This window comes from Styela clava, chromosome 8, assembly GCF_964204865.1.
Source record: "Styela clava chromosome 8, kaStyClav1.hap1.2, whole genome shotgun sequence".
NCBI classification, from domain to species: Eukaryota; Metazoa; Chordata; class Ascidiacea; order Stolidobranchia; family Styelidae; genus Styela; species Styela clava.
This window is the reverse complement of record NC_135257.1, coordinates 9,263,642-9,279,858: the sequence shown is the minus strand read 5'-3', so window position 1 is coordinate 9,279,858 and position 16,217 is coordinate 9,263,642. Positions and strand designations below refer to the sequence as shown.

The 16,217-nt window shown below is 37.1% G+C and overlaps 1 protein-coding gene across 1 annotated transcript in view; it reads right to left on the bottom strand.

The window, feature by feature from the left end:
* Positions 1-2,303: 2,303 nt before the first annotated feature.
* The window catches only part of LOC120346332 (transcription initiation factor TFIID subunit 1-like), a 92,239-nt gene continuing 78,325 nt past the window's right edge, over positions 2,304-16,217 (bottom strand). Inside the window, exon 2 of the mRNA XM_078115492.1 lies at positions 2,304-8,054. Coding sequence (XP_077971618.1) covers positions 2,388-7,994 — 5,607 coding nt within the window. The 5' untranslated portion in view covers positions 7,995-8,054 and the 3' untranslated portion in view covers positions 2,304-2,387. The remainder of the gene's footprint in view (positions 8,055-16,217) is intronic.

Below are 16,217 nucleotides of genomic sequence, written 5' to 3'. Positions count from 1 at the left end.
AGCTTGAAGAAAATATGGAACAACGGCATGGTTTGGAAATTTAGTTATCAATATTAAGTAGAACAAAAGCTAAAAACCTAATGAAAAAAAGTATTCTACTTATGTGATAGAGATCGAATATCGTATTTATATCGCTGGTTCGGGTACCGCAGTGAGAATATATACACATTTGATACGGATAATCATATATGACCAGTTGACGACCTATCGTTCGTTCATAGGCCTACATCATTTTACGACATACAAGTTGAAAATCTTTGATAGATTAGGATCAGGTCTGTTATAGTAAGGACATTGAACGCAAAATTTCAATCTGTTCATACAATTATTATCAGAAAATGAAAAGAGGCGCCAAAAGTTTTAAATACGGCAATAGCGGAAATGTTTCAAAACCGCAAAATGTTGGATAATCGATAAATATAGCATATAAACGAAGTGAAGTGAAAAAAAATATTGTACACACAAATTAAAACTTATATAATTTTATCAAACCATTCCTCTTTTTAATGAAGCATGAAGCTAAGATTAAACCAATTTAAGGAAATGGCAACAAATTCTGAAAGTTATAGGCCTACTGCCAATGTATTATTAAATAGTGCATAGAATATTCTAAAATGAAACTTCACATTTTGAATCTTCCTTATATTATAGTTAAGTCACGTGTTTCTTCAATTTTGATTATATCCAATTTGTCTTTGTGAGATCAATGTTTTTAAAGAAGTGCCTTGAAATTATGTTCAAAGTTCTTCTATTTCTGGTTGTAATTTAATGGAGCGGCTAGAGTTGTCCACTTTTTTAGTGGGAATTTTCCTGCATAGATCGTAATTATTGAGGTAAAGGTGAAAGTGCGACCATGAAAAACATCGCCAACATGTAATTCAAATTAATTTTAAATCACATAGCTTTTTGTTGATTGTACACATATTTTACCAATTTGCAATGAAGAAAACAATTAGCCTACATGAAAGGTCCCAGGATGAAAAAATTGTTTTTTGGAGGGGGAACCAATTTTTTTATAATGACATAATGCGACGCTAACTCGTGCCTTTTGCTCCAACCAAGGCGAGATAAAGACTGCTAGAAGACAATATCTTAAATAATCTCTCTACGGGCTTACTTCGCTGTTCAAGTTATATATATATAAGCAAGCATTTTCATCTATCTGGTTGGGGTATTCGGAGCAAGGATTATTATGTCTCATCACAAATGCCTCGAAATTGCATTAAACAGCTGAATATTTTAGAGGTGGGGCATGGCCTGGCTATGGCCACAAAGGGTCCTTCATTCACTCGATATATTTTACAACCATTTTGTGTTTTATTCAAGGATTCAGATGCCGGAATAAGCAACTGACGTTAGGTTAACATTAAAAAACTAATATGATAAGATTTACATATTTATCCCAGGGGAGAGGAAGGCCGCTAGTCCGATTACCAGTTCATGTCGGATATGGGATTAGTTAGTTATTTGTTTTCGGACGCATGGGCTTGGTGGTAGAGGAAACCGTAACTGACCAGCCTTACGTGAACCCCCCTACGTTGACGAGTAGTCCAGCAATCCTCTCGCACATAACTATCCCCGCATGGGATTCGAAAATGCGAACCCACGCAGAGTAATCAGATGTGCGGATGGGGGTCCAGTACGCCAGATAATTTCTTTGATAAGATTGTCTCTGTGTGCCCATTCGTAAGATAACGAGCATTAGTGTTTAAAATCCTACTAAAGACATCACTCGTTTCCCCCAATATTGGTGCTAATTGTATGCAAGTGTGCGTTCTATTTCAAGTAGTCAAAGTAATCTTAGCGTCATAAAATACTAAGTTGACAGTTCGAGATTGACACTGGCGGTTGGTACCTGTTCTTACATCATGCAATTTATAGAAATACGTTTGCCATCGCACCTCTTATTACTTTGCGTGGGCTCGAATCCCGTGGGGTTATATCGTGCCAGAGGACTGAATTTCCTACAGCCGTTGAGCGAGTGCTTCACTATACTAACGGTTGGTTACGTCTTCCTCCACCAAGTCCTTGCATCTGCAACAAAGAATGTGAGGTGTGGAACGCCAATGGCATATGATACAAACGTCTGCAATAGCCTGATATTGCCACTATACCGCCATTGCCTGAGATTAATATGGAATTCCCTAATGATATTGAGCAGGGTAACAAATGAAAATGCACTTCGAATTTGAACTATAATCATTTGTCATAATATGGCATTGGGCTTTTGAAACTTTTTTGATATTTCCCCAAAAGACATTTTCATCATTCTTCACATAATATTACGGTAGATACAAACAAAATACTTTGTTAAGTGTTCATTTTTAGATACAAAATGATTAGATTTCTTGGTGAAAAATATAATAATTAAGAATAGGACATAATATTTAGGTTTCAGAGAGTTCACTTTCGCTGACAACTTCTCCACCGACAGATACAAAACTGCCAGCTTCGCTATCCTCGCCTTCTGAACTCAGAGTCAATGATTGTTTTTTAGTTGAACTTTTGTTTTTACTTCTGAAATCAGAGGGAACATCCATTGCATTGTCTGGGGCACTATCTCTGATAACTTCATCTTGATGAACTGTTGTTGAGTATTTTTGGAATCTTTCCTTCATTTGATCATCATCACTGCCCTCACTTTCAGATCTTGCAAATGGATTTGCTTCGTCTTCATCTTCACTATTGCCTTCCTCATCCTCACTTGCAGACATTTCTCCATCCGACATCAGCAAATCTTCCAAAAGCAGACTCTTGCCTTCTTGGGCCTCGATGCCATCAGCTGTGTTAGAGTCGTTTTGAGTTCCGAGAGCTTGAGCTGCAGCGACTGAAACAAAATCATTCGATGAAGTGGGAACATCACTTTCCACATCTATTTTTTCATCTTCCATGTCGGTGAACATGGTATTACTCTTACTGTCATCTTGCTGCATTGCAGTGAAGGAGGAGTTACTATCTTCATCCACACCAATGTCCATGCTGTTTTCATCCATGACAACGTCGTCATCAGCTCCAGCCTCTGCTTCCTCTTCTGCCGCTTTCTTTGCAGCAGCAATATCATTTTCTAGCTGTGTTAAATGCTCATCATATTCCTCGAGTGTATTTCTGCAAACATCAACGATTTGTCGAGCAGTTTCAGTAAATTTTGATTCAGCGCCATTGAATTTTGAGCTGTTAATTAAAATAAGCTCAACATGTTCCATAAACTGTCCTCTATTTTGATACATATGTTTCTGAACATTCTTTTTCAGTGTGCCGAGATCCATTGGATGATCAACAACTTTGTAATAATCCGGCACAATTTTCTTATTGACAGGATTATGAAAAGGCCATGAATCTGAAATGGTCATCATTTTATTACTGATTATATTATCAAGAACAAAACTGAAAGAAACTTGGTCATCGTCATCAAGCAGAGGATTTATTGCTTTCTCCAGGCGCATCAATTTATCTTCCAAATCTTTGAATCTTGAGTCACAATAATCAGTCATATGAATAGCAGTCTTTGTTAATGGACTGTCTACACCATTATAAATTTTAGAATTGTTGACAATCAGATCTAAATGTTCTTTAAAATCTGCTCTAGATAAATATGAATGTTTATGAAGGTGATCTCTCATTGTTTGTAAATCCATTGGTTTTTCAATGATTTTGTAATAATCTTTGACCGCTCTTGGATTCACAGGGCAATGAAAAGGATGAGTTGATGGAAGTTCACGCAAACCATTAAGTACATTCTCAAGAAGTGATGACAAAGTTACAACAGGGTCTGCTCTTTTTCTTTCTTTCTTTTTTGCAGGCCGAGTCAAGTAGTCGCAGTGGCTTACAGAGCCCTGATACTTTCTTTTACGTCTTTGCACTGGCTGTGGTGTTTCAGGTTTCTGGAATTTGAGAACAAGTGACTTTCTTCTTACAGCTTCTACGTTTTTCAGTAAATCCTTCGAAAGTGTTATTTTTGTACCTTCTACCTTAATTAGGTTTTGGGAATCAGCAAACATAGCTCGTTCCATGTCTTCTTCTTGCTCTTCTGTTAGTGCAACAGGACGATCTGGAAGAGCATTAGATCGGTTATACATCGGACAAAACCTGTTCGTTCGCATATGTCCCAACTGCCCACATGCGCCACATTTCATTTGAGAGGTTTTCATAGTATCTTGCTTATTATTTGGCTTCAGGCCCTTTTCTTTCCTCTTCTCTTGGTTTAACTTATCCTTTTCTTGATTCCTTTTGATGCGACGTAATTGCTCTTGAATTCTTCTTTTCTCTCTTCTCATTTCTTCACGATGCTGTTCATCTAGCATTATGAACTTTCTAATGAAATCCTCATCTTTTGAATTTCGAATTCTCAAGTATGCATCTATCACATCTGGCTTCCTGACTGTTTCAACACGAACAAATTCACTTCCACCTTCACTTTTAAATTTCCTATATATTTTCAAGCATCGGCCAGGACCAACCGAACCTATCGATGAAGTTTCGCCATCTTTCTTTGCTGCCTGAGTAGGAGTGGACGATCTGCCTTGTGAACCGCTGTCGACATTTCGACCTTCACTTATCATTTTCATGAGTTCTTTTCTTTCTTGTTCCTCTCGTTCGAGTGAAACTTGAGTTGATGACTTTTTATTGCTTAAAATACTTTCTATGTTTTTCCCCATTTCTTCAAAGTCTGAGTCATCCCCAGAACTACTATCCTCATCTGTTGATAAAATATCATGAGAAGAAAGCACACGATTTTGCAGATCAAAAACACGCTGGCATTCCTCTTTGTACCGCTCTTGATGCTCTGCAACAGAAAAGCGTGTTCCTCTAGCAAATTTACTGGTAGCCCCAGCCCTTGCTTGTTCTGTTGACATGGTACGAACTACGTCAATGACTTCCCACCGAGAAAGTTTACGTATTTCCTCATCTGGAACACCATATTTTCTTAAAATATTTTTGGCATTTGTTAATGAAAGTCTACGAAGATCAGCATCTGTGCCTGTAACCAACTTCTTCGGTGGTGCCGGAGCACTTTCATCTTTAGGTTGCTGTGGTTTCATTGGCACCTTGACATAAGAAAATCCTTCACCACAACCAGTAGGATCAGCAGGGCCAGTAACTTGCAGCAAGCATTTACCTTTGACTGCAGAAAGATAAGCACGTGTTGTGTTCCAGGGTGCATTTAACACCTCCTCATCAACTTTCATTTGATGATCTTCACCAGTTTCATCCTCAGCCTGTACAATCATGGTTTTGTCACCATATCCAGCATCCTTCAGACGCTGTTCCGCTGCTATCATACTCATATGACTGCAGTATTGTTCAGTAGAAACCATTGCCCTCATTTCTTCCTCTGTAGGAAGGCGAAAATCTCGTCTTATGACCCACCAATTGCTGTCTGGGCCAGTTCTGTTGAAATCAGCACAGAGTTTTAACCTTTTTCTGATGCTACTTTCAGAATGTGTTGGAAAGGCTTTTCTAATTTCTTCCATTTTAATCCGCTTCGGATTATCAGTACTCTTGGAGAACAATCTATAGATAAACACCTGCAGAAAATCACGAACATGAACCGTTGCTTTCTTCGAATTTGGACCAGAAACTTCCATTAGAGGACATTGCTGCCCGACAGTAAAGATGCAAGGAAGATGTCGAACAAAATAACCATGTCTTGTTCTGATAACCAAAAAATCAGTAGGTGACATTTTATGTTCATATATTGGTGCTCTAAACATGTTATTTTCGAAGGCTTGCAATGAATGACCAGGTGATAAGGAACCTAGAAAAGGAGATGTATGAGAGAACACAGTGTCTCCAAAACGAAATCGAGGGCAGTGAGAATCTTTATCTGGTTTCCTTTTGTAATAATTCTTTACCTTAGTTGCCATGCCAGGCTGAGAAAGTAAAAGTGGATATTCTTCACTGTACTCAGAAAGAATCAATATACCATCCATGGCTGACAAGTCCGAAGATTTTCGCATGAAAAACACGTCTCCACCTCCAGATGCAGCTCTCTCCTGCTCGCGTTGTTTCGCTTTTTGCCTGATATGTTTTCGAAGGCACTGGACAGCATAAAATCCAGTCTTCGCCATGGGACCTTTTTGATATCGTCTTAATGGCGGCCTGTGAAAATGGTGCAACTTAACGGCACTCATGTGTGTAGGAAAGAAAGGTTGCTGTAATTCAAGAGCTGGAATTGAATGCTGTAGCGCACCAACAAGATTTACAGCTAATTTGTTTCCACTAGATTTTCTGGGATCATAAAACTCATCATTGGACAAGTTCCAATGATCAAGTTTGGATTCAGTCTTTTCCTGAGTTTCCTCATCTTCATCTTTTGCAGCTGATTTCCCAAGAATTATTTTTGCCTTTTTTTCTTTTTTACTTTCTTTTTCATCTATTGTACTGTAAGATTTGGGTTCCTCTGGTAATCCTAATATGATGTTTTCGTCATTAGGATTAAGCTGAAAAACTTTGGGTTTTGGTATAAAATCCATGTTTTGATCATCCCAGATGATATCTTTTTCCCAATCACCATAAATCAATTCATAATTGTCTATCGGAAATATGGAATTGAAAATTTTCTTTTTTGGTGGTGAGGATTCCTCATTTTTAAGTTTCTCTGTTGTTGGAAAAGCAAGTGGACTCCTAGCAGCAGTAGAATCATTAGGTAAGGCAGTACGCTGAGTGCTAGTTGGTACCCAACCAGCCTGAGCAGCTTTATTCACTCTTACTTTATGTCTGTCGTCAAACTCGGTTGAAACCGGCAAGTTTTTATTCCCCATTTTATTTATTATATCATCAGCATTCCATATAATATCATCTTCCCATTTAACTTGTGATACCATATAAAAATGCTCAGCACTCGGCCCTGGTATCTGTGCCAAAGAACGAGATTCAGTTTCTGCATTATTCTGCGGTTTGAGTTTGAATCCATAATCAAACCCTTCTCCAGTTTCGGATATACCTAGCATATCATACCACAAAGCAGCTGGGCCATAACGCCATGCAGGAATTTCCGCTGCAGTAGCAGAAGATTTTTTCTTGGTTTCAACCCGAGAAGTTATTTTTTGTGGTTTCATCATCTTCACTTCATCATCTGTTAGACATTCACTGGGCTCTGGCATTAAGATATCACTGGTTTTCGAAATTGTTTCATCTTTGTGAATATTTTGTGTTGTAATTTCATCCTGATTTCCATCAATTCGTTTTTTTTTTCTTCTCTTTCTACAATTTCTCCATCGATTTGGCATTGAAGATGTTTTGCCTGGACCAAAGAGCCTTAAGAACCGCAGTACTTCCCCAGATCGAAATTCCGGAAATAGATCTTTAATATTAGCGCTCTGGACTTTAGTATTGATTTCCTTCATTTGATTTTCAAAAGCAATTTCTTCTTCGCTCATTTGTTGTTGAGCTGAATGCCTGTCTTTCTTTTTTTTCTTTTTCTCAAATTTGTGTTTTTTTACTTTCTTGCCACTGCTCTTCTCATGCCTTGCTGATTCCAAAAAATGTTTTTGACCATCGTCCAGACCCGATGGATGTGACACAATAGATGGCAAGATGATATCTGATCCAAAAGCAGTTTTGGTTTCTCCAGATTTTCTCGAATTAGCACCCTTTACAGGATGAAAAGTAGAATGGAATTTAGATCCAACTGAGCCACTATCAAATAACATAGATTCCTCTCCAGATTGAATTGAACTTATATTAGCCGATACAGTTTCATCATCATCATCATCTGCCAGTTCATTAATGGTGCTGTAATCTACAGCATCTGGCAATGTTCCAATTTTTAATGGATATTTTAAATCACCTTCTTGTGAAATGCGATCTTTATCCTCAAACTCTTTGACAAAATTTCCAATACCAGTCAAAGCATTTAATTGACTTAGATGACTTTTCAACTCCTCTTCAAATATATCATTCTCCAAATGTCCATGTTCATCAATATTCCCGAATAAGAATCCGGTGAAATCAGTTGTTCCTCCACCATCATTTTCAGAATCTGAGCTGGACATCTTGTAATATTTCACAAAGAATTACCACATAACTGAATTTAAATACTGAGACTGAGAGTTCTGCAGAAAAAGTATATATTAAATAACCAAATTCTACACTTTAGTGTGATAATAATCTTTTTTGATTGTTAAGTTACCAGATTCAATAAATTTCAATAACCAGTACTTGAAATCAAAACAATTACCTCGTAGGAAAATTTTAGAAAATGTCATGATTGTCTCGACAATAATTTAAATCTATCGCGCCATGTGTCAGCCGTGACATGACCAAAATTCTCTCCTGCTGACCGCTTCTTGTTAAATACTGTCGAATGCTTTTTGTATATTCGATTATTTTTTTTCTGAGGAATCCAATGGTGACATTTTTAAATGTGCTTCACTCTAGCTTATCGTACAGTGCCGGTTTTCCGACTTGTGCCGATATGGAGGCCCCCGCTGTCTGGTAAAGAATGGGTTTCATTCCCTGTAATAATTTATGTCTTTTGATATAAAGTTATTCTTAGAATCAAGGAACTGTGCCGTACTGTATCTGGAGATATTTATATAACAATTACAGAATAATGAAAAAAGTGCTCAATTTGAAATATAACTTAAAATTTGTAAAAAAAATTTAAATAGCCAAATATATCAAATATGTATATATAGCGGTACATTGCGCGGCAATGTGGCGCATTGAGCCAAGCGTTAGGAATACGCTCGTTCACCGCATCTTCGATTACCCTGTGTGGTTTTGCACGTTTGAATCCCATGCAAGGTTAATTATGTGCGAGAGAAATGTTGGACTCCTGGCTGCTGTAGGGTGATTAACATAACCGCTGGTCGGTTACGGCTTCCTCCACCATTAAGTCCATGTACCTCAAAACAAATAAAGAAATAACTGGCTGACGAATCCCATATCCAGCAAGGACTGGTAACCGGATTAGTGGTTCGCTATATGATATGATCAAGCCATCTTTCGGCCTTTCTCTACCCTAGGATAAATGTGTAAATCCTATCCTACCCTATTTACATTACTCAAGTGACAATCCTATCAATTATGAACTGTATTCCAATATATTTCCATTCCAATGGAATCCATCACAATCCATTACCAGTATATTGGTATAACATATATTCTGTAAATAAAATAAATTTGGAAAAATATTTCAAAAACCTTTAGATTTGTTCTAAACATCAAAATACATAAGTTCCCATGAAGTAGAATGATTTTGTGCAGAATTAAATAAAAATTATCCAATTTTTTTTGAGTGCTTCTCTATTTTATTCACGCTTCTGTATTCATTCCATAGATAGATAGGAGTATTCATCATCCAGAGAAAATAATCGACTAACAACAGAATTGATAAGAGGTCGGAAGGACCATACGATCACTAAACCGAAACAACTCTCCTGGCATGAATAAGGTTGACAGTTTACATTTTATATTATACCAATTATAAATCATGTTAATTAGTTGTAACTAATAATAAAGTGACAAGAGTAATGTGACACATATAAAACAACATTTAAAACAGTAGCGGAATGAAAAGGGTATAATTTTATATCACACGTCGTCCGCGAGTCAGGAACTGATGGATGACAGTTAGTATAGTTTGGAGGGTTACTGTGTGACGTGACGTCGTAGTAACATAATTCTTGAATGACAAGTCAGGTGGGGGTTAGGAAAACATACATGTTAATTAGTTGTAACTAATATTAAAGTAACAAGAGTAATGTGACAAATATATGGGCCATTCCAAGCAAAAGTTGAATTCCATCAATTTTTTTAAAAGTGTAGTGAAAATAATTTTTTTGTATTTTTTATATCAAATGACATTGGAATTTTATTGGACTACACTCCTTTCACCGAAAAAGTTAAAATTTCACCCAGGTTTTCGATGTTTTCTAAAAAATGGCCTAAAATGTAGTAATTTTGGTATAATTGACATATTTTGTGATGATTCGTGACACAAAGTGTTTGATTGTGTGATACAGTTATTTCATACGAAATGGACTCACTGAATTTAAGTTAATAAAGTTTAAATGTTTGCAGTGCTGTAGGACATTTCTTCACCCATTTAACGATTTATTACCAGAATTTTGAGAGATGATGGAGGCCGCTGTTCCGAAGTGGAAAAATTTCCTGTGGTGTCACGTCCTGTAGTGTCACATACAATATGCACATTATTGGCATGGATTTACAGTGTTACATTAGGTGAATTGTGCAACACATAGAGAGGTCCTTCCAGCTACTGCACCAGAAAATATTATGGGCTCCTGCTGTACCAGTACGCGGTACCATCGCAAAAATTTACAGCACAACATAATGCACTGTTAATGCAAGGTGGATTTACTGTCCTGTAGTGTCACGCTATATTTTTTATATCCACTAAGTACCGGTATGTCTTGGGTGTAACTTTGGTGCAATTTTTTCCTCATCTAATAAAGCAACTGATACGGGCTATTCAAAGTGACTATACAGGACAATTTCAGAAATTTTGCATGTTGTTAGGTGCAATATATTTTTAAATTTTCAGCTACATGTTTTGTTTCATTGCCGCGAATATAAATGTGTTTTTCTCAAGATTGGAGCCCTAGAACGTGAAAAGATCAAAATTACACCCCTGTCCTAAAACATCGCCATAGAAAATGGGAAAAGACGGACAACTCACCAGACCTCTGTCAGCCTGTTCCAGGGGTTCCCAAGCTTTTCTCAGGACAACCCCAAAGACCATTTTCAAGTGGCCAGTGCGGGTGGAGGCTAACTGGACAACACTAAAAGGCTGAAGGAAGAAACGGATGAAGTGGAGGGAAAACGGAAGTTGAAGTGTTCCCAAAGGTGAAAAATTAAAAAACACTAAAAGGCTGAACACTAAAAGGAAGAAGTTGATGAAATTTCTTCCGACGGGTAGTTAGGTGGCTGAAGTCACTAAAAAGCTGAACACTAAAAGGAAGAGGTGGATGAAATTTCTTCCGACGAATAATGAGGTGGTTGAAGTCACTAAAAAGCTGAACACTAAAAGGAAGAAGTTGATGAAATATTTTCCGACGAATAATGACGTGGTTGAAGTCACTAAAAAGCTGAACACTAAAAGGAAGCAGTGGATGAAATTTTTTCCGACGAATAACAAGGTGATTGACGTCACTAAAAAGCTGAACACTAAAAGGAAGAAGTGGATGAAATTTTTTCCGACGAATAATGAGGTGGTCGAAGTCACTAAAAAGCTGAACACTAAAAGGAAGAAGTGGATGAAATTTTTTCCGACGAATAATGAGGTGGTCAAAGTCACTAAAAAGTTGAACACTAAAAGGAAGAAGTCGATGAAATTTATTCCGACGAATAATGAGGTGGTTGAAGTCACTGAAAAGATGAACACTGAAAGGAAGAAGTGGATGAAATTTCTTCCGACGGCTGGTGAGGTGGATGAAGTCACAAAAAATATGAACACTAAAAGGAAGAAGTGGGTGGAATTTCTTCCGACGGGTGGTGAGGTGGTTGAAGTCACTAGAAAGCTGAACACTAAAAGGGAGAAGTGGATAAAAAAAATTTCGACGAATAATGAGGTGGTTGAAGTCACTAAAAACACTAAAAGAAAGAAGTGGATGAAATTTCTTCCGACGGGTAGTTAGGTGGCTGAAGTCACTAAAAAGCTGAACACTAAAAGGAAGAGGTGAATGAAATTTTTTCCGACGAATAATGAGGTGGTTGAAGTCACTAAAAAGCTGAACACTAAAAGGAAAAAGTGGATGAAATTTCTTCCGACGAATAATGAGGTGGTTGAAGTCACTATAAAGCTGAACACTAAAAGGAAGAAGTGGATGAAATTTTTTCCGACGAATAATAAGGTGATCGACGTCACTAAAAAGCTGAACACTAAAAGGAAGAAGTGGATGAAATTTTTTTCGACGAATAATGAGGTGGTCGAAGTCACTAAAAAGCTGAACACTAAAAGGAAGAAGTGGATAAAATTTATTCCGACGATTGATGAGGTGGTTGAAGTCACTAAAAAGCTGAACACTAAAAGGGAGAAGTGGATAAAAAAATTTCCGACGAATAATGAGGTGGTTGGAGTCACTAAAAATGTACACTAAAAGGAAGAAGTGAATAAAGTTTCTTCCGACGAATAATGAGGTGGTTGAAGTCACTAAAAAGATGAACAGTAAAAGGAAGAAGTGAATGAAATTTCTTCCGGCGAATAATGAGGTGGTTGAAGTCACTAAAAAGATGAACACTAAAAGGAAGAAGTGGATGAAATTCCTTCCGACGGATAGTGAGGAATACTTGAAAATTTAATATATTAGTAATTGGGTAATTTAATGTTTGTTCTGTTCGTATTTATGAGACAATGTCCTCGTGGATTCGTTTTTTGTTAATTTTGTTATATGTTATGCTCAGTTCGAGCCTGGCGAATTGAAGGCCATGACATTCTCGTTATATTCTTTAATTTTGATGTAATGTGCAAACAAATTAATATATATATATATTCATATCTAGTTGTTCTAGATCAACAAAACTTGTAATTTATAATATGTTTGTGGCCCACCTCAAAATGCCTCTGAGGCTTACCAGTGGCCCATGGCCCATTGGTTGAGAACCAGTGGTCTAACAGGACTTCGATTTGACTAATACATCATTATTCAAAGTCTTCGTGCGTGAACTGCTTGCAAAATTTATAAAAACAGACATTAAGTTCAAGGAATGAAATACGGAATCAAAAATAAATTATATTCGGGCACAATATCACGGCAATCTATGTTTTTTTCTATTTAATTCTGATAACGTAACTCATGGTATATAAAAATATATCGCAGTAATCTGCAAACATGAAATGCATGGTAATATAGTTCATGTTGTAGATAACAGTTATTCCATTGTTTATTGTATGCAAATTCCTTCATATACTATAGATCAGTAGTCGGCAACCACCGGGCCGCGACCCATCGCCGGTCCGTGGAAAGGTCACTACCGGTCCGCAGAAAGGTGACATGAAAGCGTACAATGCCATTGTTATCTTCATGTGAGGTTGGGTTTTTAAAATGGCAATTACAAAAACGAAAGATCGAAGTGGGTTTAACGTAAGAAATACGTTACGTGAATAGTATCACCTTCGTTTTTGACTGTATTGTCAACATACATTTTCTAACGCATATTATTTATTACATTAGATTAGTTCGTTTGTATAAAGGTGGTCCGCCAAAATTTTGGTCAGGCTTTACCGGTCCGTTACTGAAAAAAGGTTGCCGGCCACTGCTATAGATCATTGATTTTCAACCGGTGTTCCGCGAGAGACCTCCGGGTGTTCCGCGGAAAATTGCTTTTTTGCAGTATTATGACGTCATAACTGATATTTAACCGTCCGATGGATTTATATAAATTTCACAAAGCGCGGTTCACAACCGCTTCCAATCTTGCTATCATTTTCCACTACCTATCTTTGCGAAATGAGTTTTTTAGGCATGGCCGGTCTAGGGCTGTGCAAAATATTCGAATAGCGAATACAATATTAAAATATTCGAATGCCATTTTACTATTCGTATGTACAATACCACATAATCTGTACCGCTTTGCTTGGGCACGGAATTCACGCCGGTAAATCGATCGCTTGGATTACGCGAGAATTCACCCTCGGCTTCCACTGTTATTTTGCAAAAAGCGTGCCGACACTAGTCCGTAAATGTAGAAACGTCAACCCAAATAAGATATCTAAAATAAAGTTACCAGATTTTAAAGATGTTATTAGCCTCCGCATGCATGACCCGAATAGAAAATCATTTTCGGAAATTAAGAGTTACGAAGACGTTTTCGATACATGGTGAAAACGGCAATTTTAGGTCGTCAGAAAATTCGAGTTATATAATTGGTACTCCTGTAATATGCGAACCATGACGTTGGACACCAGAACGTAGTATGTGTACCAGGTTAGGCCAAAATTTTGTTCAAATTTTCCTCATTTTAGTTCTATTACGAGTTCGGGGACTAGCCATGTGACTCCTACAGTATTCGTATCCTGAAGTTATGGCCTGACCCTAACTTGGTACACATACTACGTTCGTGTGTCCGCCATCTTGGTTCACATACCACGGGAGTACCATATAAATAGCATAGATTTGAAAATGGCGAGTCAGAGTTTTGAAAAGCCGGTATAAAAACTTATAACCAGATAAGAAATGACAGGCCATACTTTCTTTTAATGGATTTTCTAATAGCTCGGCGTGTATTTTTAGTGATCCATTTCATCCTTGACCAAATAATGTTTCAAAAATGTGAACATTATACTCGACCATGGATGGAGTCATCATCGGAATTGACTACATTTGTTGCATTTTGAAGCTTTTCTTACAGTATTAATTAGGGCGTGGCATCATCAAAATCGTCAAGTGGAGTGTTGAATTTGCAAATTCCGTAAATAAAATTATGAATTTCCCGGTAACGATATTAGCTATGATATTGGTCGGGGTATTGATTTGTTGTAAAATAAAAGGTGACTTGAGGTGATTAATTATAATTAGCGTCTTCCCTTCTACTAGGTACGAAAAGCACTTGGGCACAAAATTGTTTACAATTTTTTTGGTATCAGGTCGCGTATGTAAAATATCGTTCAAGAGTGCTGCCAAACGACAACGTAGAAATGCCTTTATTTCAGATTTTAAATCAACATTCTTTATTCACGCAATCACAGCTTCACAGATTTATCTAATCACAGTATCAAATTGATTTATTTCGAAAATAACACTGAGCCTAGGAAAGTCAATTGTCGTCTTAATAATAAATGTGTGCATCCCGTTGACGATAATGATAATATTATTTGCTCAAAACTGGGACGTTTAATTTGCAAACGGCGATAAGTTAGATCAGAGTCGGCGCAAAAGATAAATATCAGAATACAATTAATTTGGCTTTGAAATCACTCCTTAATGTCATTAAAATCTGTCGCTGATGTGAACTCATAGTTATATCAATAATATGAAACTTCGATCTCCGCCGACCCACGGGAATTAATAGTTGCGCAAAAGAACAAATGGCGGGAATTTAAAAACGTTCAGGGGGACAAAATATCAGCGCCTATGACGAAATTAACCAGTAAAAATCGCTTTGTTGCCGATTTTCAATGTTTCTATTAATTTCCAAATCTACCTCCGACGTTCTGGACCCTGCTGCGTATAAAAAATATTCGGTATTGGACTATTCGGTATTTGTTAAGAATATTCGAATTGTTTGATTCGAAAAAAATTATCGATTTTGCCACCCTTTTCTTGGCCGCCATAAGAGTATAAAAACACGAAAAATTGAGAGTCGTCGAGAAAGAGCTGCGTGTTTGTCTCTCTCAAATAAATTCCAGCCAGAATAAAAAATTGAAACTCATCGAAACAGGCCCAGATATTACATTAAAATACCATTTCTGTTCCTAGCTCATCGGTAGCTCTGAATCGGAATATGTGTAACGTCTTTTCCAGCTGAAGTTGACAAGCTAATATTAATCTCGTTAATTTATTTTTTTCCGAAATGATCGATGTCAGTTAATTGCATAATATAGTTTATTTCCAAAAATCTCATTTGGTGTTCCGTCACAATTTTAAAATAAAAAAAGTGTTCCGCGATACAAAAAAGGTTGAAAATCACTGGTGTACGAGGTTAGGGATCAGGTTGTGCGACATCTTGGTGCGCATACTTCAGTAGTACCAATATTTCAATTTCAACGAAGTTTAAATTAAATTTCAATCAAAATTAAATGTTTTCTAGAAGTCGGTATCTAATCGTTTATCAATTCATGTCAAGGCGTACCATAACTTAGTCGCAGAGAAGGTGTGCTGTTGCATATTTTTAACAAAATTGCAACGAACTTTCGGGTATACGATCCATTTAAATTTGCGTGTGATAGAAACTTAGGTCATTCAGTGGAATACTCAACTGACAGATTGAAGGAAATTAATTACCCACACAGCACGTCAGCATCTCGAGAGATGATCAGGGTGTGTTGCGCTGAACATGAAAATGAATGAAGGCAGATCAATAAAAGTAAATAACGAAAAATTCATTTACATTCCCGTCTGGCAATTGGTGTTATTTGGAGTGTTTGTTTTTCTTCGCTAAACGGCTCTCTTTCTTTCGAATCGCGTAAATCAGATTCGAAAAAAATTGCGATTTGAATCGATTCAATTCATAAATCTAAAAGGGGCATGCCTACTCATCAGTCCGCTTTCAGGGTCTTCATCCAATCTCACTTCCGTCGGGATATGTTTTGG